The sequence below is a fragment of the Vombatus ursinus genome, unplaced genomic scaffold (genome assembly GCF_900497805.2).
Source record: "Vombatus ursinus unplaced genomic scaffold, bare-nosed wombat genome assembly UNPS02008996.1, whole genome shotgun sequence".
Lineage (NCBI taxonomy): Eukaryota > Metazoa > Chordata > Mammalia > Diprotodontia > Vombatidae > Vombatus > Vombatus ursinus.
In genome coordinates, this window is record NW_020948774.1 from 3580103 (window position 1) to 3594950 (window position 14848).

General features: G+C 41.8%; 1 protein-coding gene across 2 annotated transcripts in view; it reads right to left on the reverse strand.

Moving 5' to 3' along the window:
* The window catches only part of SLC26A11 (solute carrier family 26 member 11), a 41821-nt gene that overhangs the window by 21935 nt on the left and 5038 nt on the right, over positions 1 to 14848 (reverse strand). The window contains exons 4-11 of one of the 2 annotated variants that reach the window (XM_027850155.1): positions 14391 to 14583; positions 12986 to 13071; positions 11608 to 11687; positions 10168 to 10310; positions 4645 to 4820; positions 3672 to 3744; positions 3425 to 3475; positions 15 to 75 (exon numbers count right to left, since the gene is read on the reverse strand). In XM_027850155.1, the coding sequence (XP_027705956.1) occupies positions 15 to 75; positions 3425 to 3475; positions 3672 to 3744; positions 4645 to 4820; positions 10168 to 10310; positions 11608 to 11687; positions 12986 to 13071; positions 14391 to 14583 (863 nt within the window). The remainder of the gene's footprint in view (positions 1 to 14; positions 76 to 3424; positions 3476 to 3671; positions 3745 to 4644; positions 4821 to 10167; positions 10311 to 11607; positions 11688 to 12985; positions 13072 to 14390; positions 14584 to 14848) is intronic. The other variant, XM_027850156.1, reaches the window with a different exon arrangement.

Consider the following 14848-nt stretch of genomic DNA (forward strand, 5'->3'; position numbering starts at 1 on the left):
ATCTGATTACTCACCGTCCAAAGCTGCCTGTGACAGGGTAGGAGGAAACAAAGGAGCCCAGTAAATTGGTGAGGCCTAAAAGAGAAGAGGGAGAGAATCTGGTTAGTGAGAGTAAGGAGCATCTCCAGAGGTAGAGGTAGAGTAGGGAACTAGCTGTGGCTAGCCAAGGAGCCTTAATCAGAAATAAGGATTGGTTGATACAAATGTGTATGTGACAAATATAAACTGTTTTGGAAATGAGCTGCATCATCGAGTTCTCTCTGTGTCCAAGAACACACAATTACAAGATGTCTGGCCTCTAGATTCAGACCCTCATTAAACAAACACTGCGCTGAGCACTGGGGGAAAGAGAAAGATTAAATAAAAGATTTAAAGACTCAAGAGGCCATCTCCATCTAATCTAAGCCTCTCCTTTAACAAATGAGGAAATTGAGGCTCAGATAAGTTCAGTGCCTTGTCTATGGCCACACAATTAGTATCAAAAGCAAACTTTGAACTCAGGTGTGCCTGACTCCAAGACTAATGCTATCCATTATGGCACACTGCCTCTCTGACAGCTAAGACAGGGATAATCACAAGTGTCAACATACTTAACAGCCACTTACTGTCAAGACCACCTTGAAGTTAATTCAAAATCCTTGAAAATAAAGATTCACAAATGGTTTCTGTTTTCATGGTGACTATATTCTAGTAAGTTCCCTGTCCAAGATCAAGGATATATCACCTATTACTAAGATGGAGTTTTTCTGTATGCAAAGATACCTGACCTGTACAGACCTATAATTTGGGCCTTACTAGCCACAGGCTCTAACCAATCGCAATACTCAGGTCTGACTTTTAATAACCCCAACCTGGCCCAAACTAGGATCCAGTTTTCAAACCACAACCCCTCCCAGCTGCCACAGCCACACATGATCACACATACAATGGGATCCTTTTGTGTCCTGATTAGGAGACAGTTCAGCATGAAACAAAGCTCCATACCCACAGCACAGCTAGATCAAGTGGGCCAGCTTAATCTGCCCCAAACTCCACATTCCCATGAGACTCCTCTGACCAAGAAGAAGCCAAGATCGAGAAACATGAGAAACAATAAGGTGATCAAAGGAATAACTCCAGCAAGGTGAACAAAGGAATAACTCCAGCCTTGATCTCTCAGGAAGACGTTGTTAGAGTCTGTGTTAGGACATTAATGATGGAGACTTGAATCCACACTGGCTGGTTGTGTCAGTTCAAAATGTGGGCATTTCCATTCAAAATTGTTGATGCTACTCCTTTGCTTTAGTTACAAAAAACTAATTGTTCCAGTTAGGTGGGTTACTAGTCCTTCATTCCAAATACTTCTATGTCTGGTTTTGTAAGTTTCACAGTCTCTATTTGTTTCCTACCTGCTCTTACTTCTGACCTCTCTCTCTATCCTGTATGTATTGCCTTATCCATGTATAACTTAATGCTAAAATCTTAGCGTATTCACATTTTCACATACAAAGATGGCACTCCTGACCCACCATCAAGTACAGCAGAATGTTGTACTCCTGAGATGTAAGAATAGGTTCTCTCTTCTGGCTCCTCTTGGAGCCAATACACATATTTGCAAGGATGATGGTCTGGACACACGGAACTCTAGTCTCTATACAAATCAAAGTCCAAGTTGGGACTCATTGGCACCAGTGGAACAACCTCACACAGGTGCCGAGATACCTCAACTTAGGCTCATGTGCCATGATCCCATGCAGCAGGTGGTGATTTGCTCACTGCTGGTTCTTTAGAAGTGAATGGGGACAATTGTGATAAATTAGTAATTAAAAAGAACTAAAGTTAGAACCAAAGATGATGATGATGATAGCTGGAATTTATACAGCACTTTAAGGTTTGCAAAGCACTTTACAAATGTTTTCTCATTTGGTCCATTCACCACAGGAGGTAGGTGCTATTATTATCCCCATTTTACAGATGAGGAAGCTAAAGTAGACAGAAGTTAAGTGACTTGCCCAGGGTCACACAGTTAGCAAGTACCTGAGGCTGCATTTGAACTCAGGTCTTTCTGACTCCAGATCCAACACTCTATCTGTTGTGGTATCCAGCAACTGATTCATTTGATTTTGCAAAAGTAAATCGTCTGTAAACTCTCCCAGTCTTCTCTTACAACCATCCATATTCCTTAAAAGTCCAGAACACTCTCTTATTTATCCATTCTAGAAGCTGCTCCCCGGAAAGTAGCATCCCTCAGGGTAGTAACAGATTAAATTTGAGATTTTTTTTTAAAGCACTTTCTCTAATTCTTGATCACATTTACCCCTATTATCCCATTTATAACCCTCAACTCCATAGGGTCCAAGGCATTCCCCAAAAACACCTCTGGATCAGAAAGTATACTTTTCTCCTATAGCTGATTAGTGCCAAACTCCATTAACATTGACTTCTTCACCTTGGTAATCAACATATCAATTAAATGGCCCTCCAACTTCAGTACATGTTTTAAAAAAAAAAAAAACAACCCAACAATTTATATCTGATTTGCTTCTGCCCTCTAACTGCCTGATCTTTAAAGACAACTTAAGTTCTTTTTGCTTTTCCATTGAGAACAAGCCATCTAGTGCCTTTGGCATTTCTGGTGCTACTTTCTTTCACAATATACCTCAATAATCCCAATGGATCAGAAGAAACTTTCTTTTTGTTCCAAAAGGGGAGTCCTCCATATATTTTAATCAAAGTTTTTGCCACTGTGAAAAAAGAATAACAATGTTTCCAACCACCCTATTACTTAGTGTTTGTTTTTTCCATTTAAAAAATGGAATTTAACCTGTTTCTCATTTAAATAATTAATTTAACCAGGGAGTCGTCGTAAAAACAAACAACAGCAGCAATAAGCAAGAAAAATAGGAGCCCCCCCCAAAAAAAATCCCACGTCTGCTCATAGGCCAAATGTCATGGGCTAAGCCTAAATTTGGCCAAGTCCATACCATTCAAGGTTGTTCCATGTTTAAAATGAGCTCATAAAAATCTAATTTAAATTATGTTAATGTAATAAGAATATATTCTTTAATCTCCTCCTAGGCAGCTAGGCGGTGCTGTAAATAACACACTGGGCGTGGAGTCAGAAGGAGCTGAGTTTTTGAGTTCAAATCCAAACTCAGATACTTACTAGCTGTGTGACAGTGGGCAAATCACTTAATCAGCCTCCGTTTCTTCAGCTGTAAAATCAGGATATTAACACCTACTTCCCAGGTTTGTTGTGAGAATCAAATTAAATACTGTGTACAAGTGGTTAGCACAGTGCTTGGCATATAGAAAGCACTTAATAAATGCTTGTTGCCTTCCTGGTTTACATAAGTCCCATTCCTGGTACAGCCTAAGTTAGAAGATTCCTTTAATTGAACAACTCAATAAGCCCATCTCTGGAAATCTGTGGCTAGGGTCTTACCAATGGCCAGCAGCTCTTGGTTGGAATCAATGTGGTAGTTGTTCTGAGATGCTAAAGAAAAGGAAGACAAAAAAACAGTTATTGATGAGAATGAGTCCTTGGAACCCCCTCTAACCAATGTGTCCAAGTGAAGGGGTGAAGGGTAGGCCAGGGCATTAGGGGAATTATAAAGACGAATCCCAAACAGAGGGAGGCCTGGATTCAGGAACATGCCAAGGAAAGGGTGTTTTTAGCAAGCAGACCTTACCAAAGGTTTTGGCAATAGTGATGCTTTCCAACAGGGCCATTAGGGGCACCACAGCCAGCCCAACACCCATATCCTGGAAGGAAAGAAGGAAAGTGTGAATATTTTCACCAACTGGGCCTTAGGGACCCATATCTTTATAGCTTAGAGGATCCACTGCTTCCTAATACCGCATGAGGAAGGGCTGACTCAGATAGCTAAATAAGGGCTACCCTTCAGAGAAGAGTTAAACACATTTTAACTACAGCATAATATAAGACTTAAGTTAAAGATGAATGAAGGATTTTTTGATACTGAGAGTTGTGAGATAAGTGGTGGGACAAGCAGAGCCTGGGGCAGAGGGACTGGGGCTTTGATCCAGGATACCAAATTATAAGGAGTGCAAAAATTTAAAACATGACTTCTTTTAGTAGTTTAGCATCAACTGAGCTAAGCACCTATTTGGCAAGAATAATTAGTTAAAATAGGAAGCTAGCAGATGACATAGTTTATTAAATGGTATTTATTAACACCCAAACTTAAAAATCTAAAATAATTCATTCTCCTTGCTTGAGTGAATTTGATTTAATTGCTTTTTATATTATTTTTCATATTACAAATTACTAAATTTATTTGAGGGTGAATTTCTTTTGTTTTCCCCATGTGCCAAAATTAAAGAATTCTGAAGAAATGACTGGGAAGGATGTTGAATCTTTTTTCTCTGAAGGTCTTTAAAGAAGGAATAGCCCTTTGGTATCTTCCTACTTAGAGGCAAAAGAACCATTTCACCAGACTTTTTTTCAGTCTGGAATTCTTTCACCAATATCCTTTTGCCAAAAAGCAATGCCTTATCTCCACCTTCTTGCTAACAATTCAGAAATTCCAGCAGGGGCTTGGACCTCATCACCAAACAACAGCATTAGGACCCAATGGGGTTCTTGCATCCACCAGGGGGCAGCAGACACAGAAGTCATGGTAGCCTAGGATGTCTACCCACCTGTACTATTTGGTTAAAGGACACAGTCCCATTGGGGGTGGCCACAGAGAAGGGAGGAAGCTGGAAGGGAGGTAGACCTTCTGCAGTTTTCCCAGTCAGAAGGAATGGCTGAGATCCCATCACCTGGAAGGAGTAGGCAACCAGGCCAGCAAACAGTATCACTAGAGCATTGCGGGCTAGAACACAGGGGAAACAGCAGCAGTTAAACTTTACTCCAGACAAAAAGAAGAATTAGCATGCAAGGAGAGAACAAAGTCAGTCTTGTTTTCCCTGTGTTATTGCCAAAGATATCAATCAGCTCACTGCTGCTTTTCCATGATTCAACAAATACCCATTGGATGTACAACATATACGTGTGCATCATGTTCATGGGTTCATCATGAATCCATGTATGTTACACCCATGTGTGAATCTGTGGTATAGTGGGAAAAGATCTGGACTAACAGGCTGGAGACATGAGTTCTAGCCTCAGCCTTACTACTTATAAGCTGTATGACCTTAAATAAGTTGATTTCTTCCTCTCTGGGCTTCAGTTTCCTCCTCTGTAAAATAAATGGGAATGATTAGACCAAGGATGGGGAACCTGCAGCCTCGAGGCCACATGTGGCCCTCTAGGCCCTCAAATGCGGCCTTTTGACTGAATCCAAACTGCGCAGAACAAATCCCTTTAATAAAAGGATTTGTTCTGTAAAACGTGTACTTAGTTAAAAGGCTGAACCCAAGGATCTAGAAGGCCACATGTGGCTTTAAGGCTGCAGGTTCCCCACCCCTGGATTAGACAATCTCTGAAGTCCCTACCAGTTCTAACATTTTATGAGGCTATTTATGAGTGCAGACAATTATGGAAATAGAAAACACCTGGAAATATCTTCCTAGTCTTTTCTAACCCCACTAGTGTGTAAATCTTTTTGTAAAAGTATCTTCAGAAGCTTGGGGTGCTACAAAGCTAAAAGAGTAAGAGGGGGCACAAGTGCTACCTCTTTAAGGGAAGATTTCATCCCCTTTTCCTGGGATCGATATCTGGCCTCAGAACCAAGAAGACCTAGCTTCAATGACTGCATCTGACAGATAGTGGCTATGACTGCAGGTGAGTCATTTAACATTTCATTGCTCTGGGCAACTCTCTAAGACTCTAAATTGTAAAGAAGGTACATTGGCAAAGGTCATTTCCTCATCTGGGGAGTTTCCTACACCACTGAAAGAAATCACACATCTATTCCCAATCCCTATCCATCCTGGGACCAGTTGTAATGAGAAAGAAGTGTCTGGAATTCTAGGGGAGGAGTGGCACTTAGAGTGTTGGGAAATTGCCTCAAGTTTGTTCTCCATCATTGATGGTTTAAAGCAGTGGTCTCCAAAGTGGGAGCTATGGGCTGTGTACAAGGGCTGTGATCAACCAAAGGGTGGGAAGATGGGTCGCATCCCACTCTCCTTGTGATAGTCAATCATGGAGTTTTTACCCTTATTCCCCAAAGCTTCCCTACTCTGCCCTCTCCTTCTGCTTTGCAAGCTTCTAACTTGCCCTCTTTTGAGCCTATGTTCATCTACAGGGTACCCAGAGTAGCAGCTGTACAGTAGCCATTGGGAAAATTTTCCCTCTGCCCCAGCATACCTACCCCAGCCTCTAGATCCCCAGGCACAAGCAGGTACCCTTCAAACGGCAGGTGCTGTACTCTGACCCCATCCCACCAACTCTACTCCTTTTTATTTTGGGTAGAGAGTAAGTTTCACAAGATGATCAGGCAGGATGGGTTGTGATCTGTATCACCAATCTTGTGACTTTATCCTTCCCCTAAACACACCCCTCTTCTGAATTTCTCTATTTGTCTTGAGGACACCACCATCTTTCCAGTTATCAGGTTCACAGTCCAGTATCAACTTCGACTCCACACTCTCATTCGTCCCACATCTCTAATCAGTTGCCAAACTTTGCCATTTCCACCTCTACAACATCTCTTGCATCTATCCCTTCTCTTCGATCAGACAGCCACCAATGTTAGTTCATCACCTCTCACCTGGGCTATCCAAAATAGCCTCCTAATCACTCACAAAGTTCCCCACTGCTGCTAAAATGATTTTCCTAAAACAATTCTGACCACATCATTTTCCTACACAATACACTCCAATAGCGTCCTATTAATTTTAGGTTCAAATATGATTTCATTTTAACCTTTTAAAATACTATAATTAAATTATATATACTACATTACTAAATTATACTCAAAATACCCTTTAGACTAGAGTGAGGGACCTGTGAATGAGGAGCCCTCCGGGTCCTCAAGTGAGGCCCTTTGACTGAATCCAAACTTCACAGAACAAAGGGATTTTGAAGGTTTCCTATCCCTGCTTTAGACTATTATTTCATCTTGTCCATTTAAAACTTCTATTCTTTTTACATGGTTTAAAATGGCCATAATTATTCATATAATCATACCTACCTAAAAATATACACATATTGGCAGTGTATACTAAAGAAGTTTTTACTGATGGGATGTGTGATCAAAAACATTTGGAGATCTGTGACAATAGCAGCATGGAAAAAGAGACAATGATTGTAGAGTATATATGTAAGGGTATTTGAGAGTAAGAGTAACTATTGGTACTTGAGAGTCATACCCATAGTGGGTTTGGGGCCTTGGTCTAAGAGCAGAGGAAATGAACTAAGAGGGAGGGTAAGCTTGAGCAACCACAGATATTTGGTTTGTGATCAAGAGTGGAATGACAAGAGAAACTATTCAGCAGCAATATCACTACTAAGTCTGTACCCCAAAGAGATCAAAGGAAAAGGAAAAGGACCTATATGTACAAAAAAATTTATAGCAGCTCTTTTTGTGGGGCAAAGAATTGGAAGTTGAGGAGATGCCCATCAATTGAGGAATGATCAGACAGTTGTGGTATATGATTGTGATGGAATACTATTTTGCTGTAAGAAATGATGAGCAGAAAAACCTTGGCAGACTAATATGAACTGATACAAAGCGAAGTGAGCCGAACCAGAAGAACATTGTACGCAGTAACAGCAATATTATAAAGATGATGAACTGTGAAAGACACTACTCTAATCAACAACGATCCAGGATAATTCCAAAGGACTCATGATGAAAAATGCTATTGACCTCCAGAAGGAGAACTGATGGATTCTGAGTGCAAATTAAAGCACATTTTTTTACTTTATTTTTCTTTCTTCCTTTTTTTTTTGCAGCATGACTAATATGGACATATGTTTTGCATGACTTCACATATGTAACTGATATCACATTGCTTGTCTTCTCAATGTGGGGGGGGAAGGTCTGGAAGGAGGGAGAGAATATGGAACTCAAAATTTTTCAAAATGAATGTCAAAAATAAATGAATAAGCAAATAAATAAATGGTGGCCATCTAAATAAATTTTAAAAAGGACATTCACAGGGACAGAGCTACTCCTCCCTCCCCTGAAACCCCCATCCTCTATATGAAAATATATCTCAATACATATTAAAAATTACAAAAAAGCTTTAAGATCAGAGTTTATCTTAAACACTATGTCTGAACTGTGGACTTCTGAGCTCCCTACTAGAAATTGTTTTGTAAAGGAACAAGGGGATACTGAATGACCCAGGAAATAGATAGAAATCCCACAGAAAACAAGGTCCACTAACATGACTATAGAGAGATATGTCTCTCTGGATTTTGTCTTGGTTATATGACCATTTGCCTTGAACTGTAAGCTTTAAGAAAGCAGGGACATTGTCACTCATTTCATTCCTATCTAAAATGAGGCCATATCCCTTGGAGGTGCTCAGTAATTCCATTCACTGATGATAATGTTATATGTTTTAGGGAGGAGGGACACCAGCCACTAGCCCAGGTCCATTGCTTTAAGTCTGTAACATGGAGACTGGAGACATGGGGACATGGGGAATCAGGAATTGGGAACAGACCACTGACCTTCCTACAAAAGCTGAATCATACTTTAAATGCTCACTACTTAAAATCAGCCTGTAGTCAATTCTTTGGGAAAGTAAGCAATCCTTTTAGAATGATTCTATTAATGTGGATTTGAGAGTGCTGGATTTACCCAAAATAAGGTAAGTAAATAGTGAAAACTTCCCAACTCTGGATGGTGATACTGTACCACTTACTGGGACCACTTGTTGGAGACATGGTAGGAATCAAAAATCTAGAGTTGGAAGGGACCTACCACATTTTACAAATAAGGAAACTGAGACCCAAAGGAATGAAGCAACTTGCTCAAGGTCACAGTTAGTAAAAGGCAATGCAGAAATTCAAATTCAGTCTTGTGCCTTGAGTATTCTTTCTCCTACACTACTTTGTAATTAATATTTTAGAGGAGGGATTGGATTAGACATTTGGTCTCTAAGATTCATTGATTCTAGATAACAAGTCACAGACAGAGGTGGCAACAGAATAATTCCCAGATCAGCTGGGAATGACAGTGAGAGCTAGATCAATCTTCCCTCTCCCTTCCCCACCCCTCGTCCCAGTACAGGGTGGAACCCACCAGGCTACCTTCTTATCCCATGTACCCTTGGGTGGAGCTCAGCTGGTTGACTCACAAGTAAATGGCAATAGAATACAATGGAAAGAGTCCTAAAATTAGACATAAAAGACCTGGGTTCAAGTCTTGTCTCTGCTCAACTGTGTGACATTAAAAAGACAAATCTCTCTAAGTAGCTGTAAAAATGGAAATAATTATATCACCTATTTCACAGGGTTGTTATGAGGAAAGAGTTTATGAACTATATAGTGCTATAGAAATATGTATTTTTTTTTTTGCTTTTTGGTGAGGCAATTGGGGGTTAAGTGACTTGCCCAAGGTCACACAGCTAGTAAGTGTCAACTGTCTGAGGCCATATTTGAACTCAAGTCCCCCTGACTCCAAGGTCGCATCTCTATCCACTGTGCCACCTACCTGCCCCCAGAAATATGTATTTTTAAGATCTTTGTATGTCACTAACCAGAAAAAAAAACCCTCAACAATGGAATTTACTATCTCTTTCTTCAGAAGAGCCCAGGCAGAGTGGAATCAAAAGTTTCCACTTTTCTGGAGACAGTATATACCTAGCCAATTGCCCTCAGTATTGTTGCTGTTCAGTCGTTTTTGACTCTTCATGACTCCATTGGGGGTTTTCTTGGCAAGTATAGCGGAATAGTTTTTCATTTCCTTCTCCAGCTCATTTTACAGATGAGGAAACTAAGGCTAACAGGATTAAGTGATTTGTCTAGGGTCACACAGCTAATATGTGTCTGAGGTCAAATTTGAACCCAGGTCTTCCTGGCTCTAGGCCTGGCACTCTATACACTGCATCACCTAGCTGCCCAGAATTGCCCTCATTACACATTCATTTTCCTAAGCCCCTTATTACTTCTAAGTTAGTCAGTTTAATTCTATCCTTTTGGCAAGTCCATATGATAAGATGATGGCCTGGAGCTTCTGGATGCAAGCAGGAGTTGGGAGTTTTTTTGGTTTATTTTTCACCACAGTCAGTTCCCTCAGTCCATCCTCCGGGGGGCCAGCTCACCTGTTGCAATGGTCCAGACTAGCAGGTGGCTAAGCCGGACACAAGGTGGCATTTGCCGGTGGAGGGGTGGCACCTGGTCCCTCATCACCTTCAGCAGTAGGAGGAGCACCATGCAGACCAACCCTAGGGAAGCATCTCCTATCCTGTGGGAATCAAACTGTAAGGGCAGTGTGGGACACCATGTTTAGAGCTGCCTGACTTACTCCTTCCCATATCTGAAGTGCGTCATTCTCCTTAGATGGAACGCATCCTCCTTCATCTTTATCAACCCTTGCCTCCCTCCTCCCTGGCTTCCTCAGAACCTTTTCCGAAGTGAAGCAGAGGTATAGTGAAAAGAATACTGGAATAAGAGTCACAAGCCCTGGGTTCTAGTCCTACCTAAGGTATCACCTGTCTTTGTGACCTTGGGTGACTTGGGTAAGTTACCCTCCCTAGGTCTGAGTTTCCCCTTCTGTGAAATGAGAGGGGTTTGCTCCCAAAGGGCTCTTTCTGCTCTAACCACCTATGTATGGCTCTAAACCTTCTTTGATTGGTTCAATCCATCTCTGATCATTCATCTCTACCAGAGGGTATCTTCTCAGTAGGAAGGGTGCATTCTTTTTATATTATTTTCATCTTTACTTTTTGGCATGCTGCTGTGTTCTTCAGTTATTCTGTACATGCATGTTCTGTCTCCCTAGCCTTCTTGAGGACAGGGGTTACCTGTTACTCCTCTTTTATCATTATCACCCTCCTCCAATGCCCACTGCTCACTGACTCCTCCAAGTGCCTGATATTGAGCAATGATATTGAGGCAGCTAGGTGGCACAGCGCACAGAGCACTGGGCCTTGAGTCAGAAAGATCTGAGTTCAAATCAGGCCTCAGATACTTACTAGCTGTGTGACTCTGGGCAAGTTACTTAAAGCTGTCTCAGTCTCCTCATCTGTAAAATGAGCTAGAGAAGGAAATGGCAAACCACTCCAATATCTTTGCCAAGAAAACACCAAATGGGGTCACAAAGAGTCAGACATGACTGAACAAAAACAATTGACATGACACTGGCGATTAACCACAGGTGCTGACTGACTTCTCAATTGCTCTACGGGCTAGAATCTAACCTGGCTTGGGGCCCAAGATGGAAACTGCAACAGGAAACAATTGGGAAACAGCATGTTACAGTGAAAAGACGAGCAGATTTGGAGTTAGAGGACCAAGAATCAAATCCCAGCTCTGCCACTTACTGAGTGAGTGACCTTGGGCAAGTTACCTCATTTCTCTGGGCCTCAGTATCCTCATTTGTAAAGTGAAGAGGTTGGACCAGATGGCCCCTTAGGTCTCTTTGAGCTCTAAGTCTGTGAGCCTCTGAACAGTGTTTCTTTTGGGGATGGAGAATGTTCTCTCCCTCCCTCCCTCTCTTCCCAATAGACTGCAAATAAAAAAGCAGGAGACCAGTGGCTTACCTGGTCTGCCCAACTCTGAGGAAGGTGTAATACACCTGAAGGAAAAACTGCTGAGGGATGTCACGCAGACCCAGGAGGTTCTGTGCAAAGCCCAATATTTTATAAATTAACAAAATAAATAATGAAGTAAATAATGAAATGTTAACAAAGTAATATTTATTAAACAACTATTATAAGTAACTACAAAGTAATTTCAAGGGTGAGGGAGGTACTAGCAGCTGGGGGAGGAATCAAGAAAGGCCTCACATAGGAGCTAACATTTGAGCTGAGCTTTTCAAGACTTTAGGGATTCTAAGTGGTGAGAAGGGAGTGCATCTATGAACAGCCTATGTAAAGGTACACAGGTGGGAGGTGGAAATGTCATTTCCAGGAAACAGCACATGTAGGTCAGTTTGGAGGGATTGGGAGCTGGCAGCCAGGTTGTGAAGGGCTTTAACTGCCAAGCAGAGGGGTGTTTGCATTTTATCTCAGAGGCACTGGGGAGCTCTACCCTATCAAGGGCAGGGATTAAAAGAACAGATCTATAGTGCATCCTTTCATTAACATCTCCTCCCACTATGTCTGCTTCCTCCAAATCTCCCTTCAGCCCTGTCCCCCACTTCACACACACAGAGCAGCACCTTCCAAGAGGTAAGGGGAGAAGAGAGGAGAGAGGATCAAGAACTCTGCCCACTCTCTTGGGGCCAGACTACAGCACAAGTAGAGAGACCTCGGCACACATGCTGGGTGCTATTCTGCCTCATATCAACCGACTGGAAATCTCCAAGGCAAATTGGTCTCCCAAAATGTATTAAATATAAGTGTGAAGCAGAACCTCAGGATTAGACGAGACCTTAAGAGGTCAGCTCATTTTTCTTTGTCCCTTCAGAACTACTGGAAACTATCCCAGCCAAATAAGATACTTCCCGCTCCTATGAAGTCCAGAAACAGTCTCTCAACTTCCCTCAGAGGCAAAGATCCTAATCAAAGCTTATTGAAAGTTATTTTTCTTAATTTTTCTTAATTCCAGTAAAAAAAAACAGCTCAGAAGATTTTTAGACTTTTCCCTAGCACCAATTATCCAAGCACCATTCTAGGAGTAGGAAAAAAGGCTCGAGGCCAGGAGTTCTTAACCTGTGTCTCCCTGTGTCCCCCCTGTAAGACGGAGGTTGGTGAGAGCCCCCTCTTAGCTATGTCCTTATTTGTTGAGGCAAAGTGAGACAATAATTGTCAAGTGCTTTGAGTTCCTAGGAAAAAAGGATAGCTTTAACTTGGCATGTTACTATTACTGGCTCTGGGGATTTACTGACCCTCAGACACCTGGGCTTCTTGCTCACCAGGTACCCCATAGAAACCATCTAACAGTGGGCAGCAGCGCCATGAAGAATGATGTTCCTACCTTGATCTGGCCAAACCCAATGGTGATCGAGGCAGCTGACGTGAAGCCTTTAATAACAGGATAGGAAATGAAGTCCAACAAGAACCCTGGCCAACACAAAAGAAAGTCATGGAGTGACATCTTAAATTAAACAGTTTCTGGTTCCCAGGAGATGTCAGAAAGTGGAGATGTGGCAAGTAGCAGGGGTGGGGGCAAAGGGTGAGGAAGTAATGGGTAGAGTTATAGAAAAGAATGGAATTACCCTGAATTTTTTTATATTTCTTCCAAAAAAGGAAAAAGATTATTATTATAGCTAGCAACTACATAGCTTGTTATTATAATAAATGCTAGCTACAAAGTACTTTAAACTTTAATAAGTGCTTTAAAATTTCCTTTCTTTCTTTTTTTTTCTTTCTTTCTTTCCCTTCCCCCAGTACACATAGAGTGTCATGCCCTACCAGTGGGTAATCTGCCCAAAGGGAATGTAAATTTTAATCTCAGAAACTTTTTTTCTTTCTAAAACACTAACCCAAACCCCATAACACTTAGGTTCCCTTGGATTGGCCAACAATGCATCCTAGGCCAAGCCCTATTTGGTCATTGTTTGGGCCCTGATTGGCTCAGAATGAATATAAATAACAATTGCTTCTGTTATGGCCAGAAACCCTGACGGTCTTCCCCTCCCAAGTGGGTTTTTTTTTTTACTGCATAAAGAGGCCATTCTCTGCCTCATTTCTTACCTAGTCTTAATCACTGAATGGGTGTTGCCTCAGTCAACAGAGACTTGTTAAAGACCTTAGCTTGAAAAGGCCAAGGTCTCCCATTGCATCCAGGGCCATCTCCAGTTGTCCTGATCCAGGTCTGGCTACTGGACCCAGATGGCTCTGGTGGAGAAAGTTAGACTGGTGACTTTGCAGAGCCCTCCCTCACTTAAATCCAATTCACTTGCATGTTATGGCATCACCTCCCTAATGTCATGGGTCCTCTTCGGAATGAAGGACAAACAACAACAATAAAATTTACAAAGTGCTTTATAAATATTTTCTCATTCTTTCCTCACAACAACCCTAAGAAGTAGGTGATATCATTATCTCCAATTTGCAGATGCAGAATCAGGCAGACAGAGGTTAAATAACTTGCCTAGGGTCAAATACCTTGTAAATGTGTGAAATCAGATCTTCTGACTCCAACAGTCTATCCACTGTGTAACCTAACTGCCTTTAAGAGGTAAAACGGTGTCCTGAGCTTCTGAATATCCAGCCCAGTGACCTGGCTTGGAAGAGATTGCTCCATCCTTTTGGAGAAGATAGAGGCGGGGACCATTGAGTATAGAAGGCAGAAGCTGATGAGATAGGGATGAGAAGTTGTAACCACTTCTTTCCAAATGTATCCAGAGAGTCCAGGAAGGAAGTTCTAGATGTCTTACCCAAGTGCAGAATCCCCATGGCTAACTGGATACAGCCAGAGAGGAAAGCTAGGAGCACGGCATAGGCAGGCTGGTGTAAGGCGTAGAAGGAAACCAGCAAGGACATGATGGCTGTGGGGCCCAAGGTCACATCCCGGGAGGTGCCCAGGAAAAAATACACAAAACATCCCATGAAGGAGGAGTAGAGGCCATACTGCTCAGAGAAACAGAGACAGGATTACAAGAAGGATAAGGAAGTCACTGAGCTGGTCAAAATCATCAGCCAGTGACTAAGGCATGTGTGCCTATATATGTGAACAGTACTTGATATTTAAGCATTAAATTAATTAACCATCTACGGTGTGCCATCCATACACACAGCCACACACAGGGCAAAATATGCACAGATAGCTCCCAGATGTCCACAAGTAGATTACTTAGAGTGATTGGCAGGGAGGAGGGTTTCCAACATCCAGCTG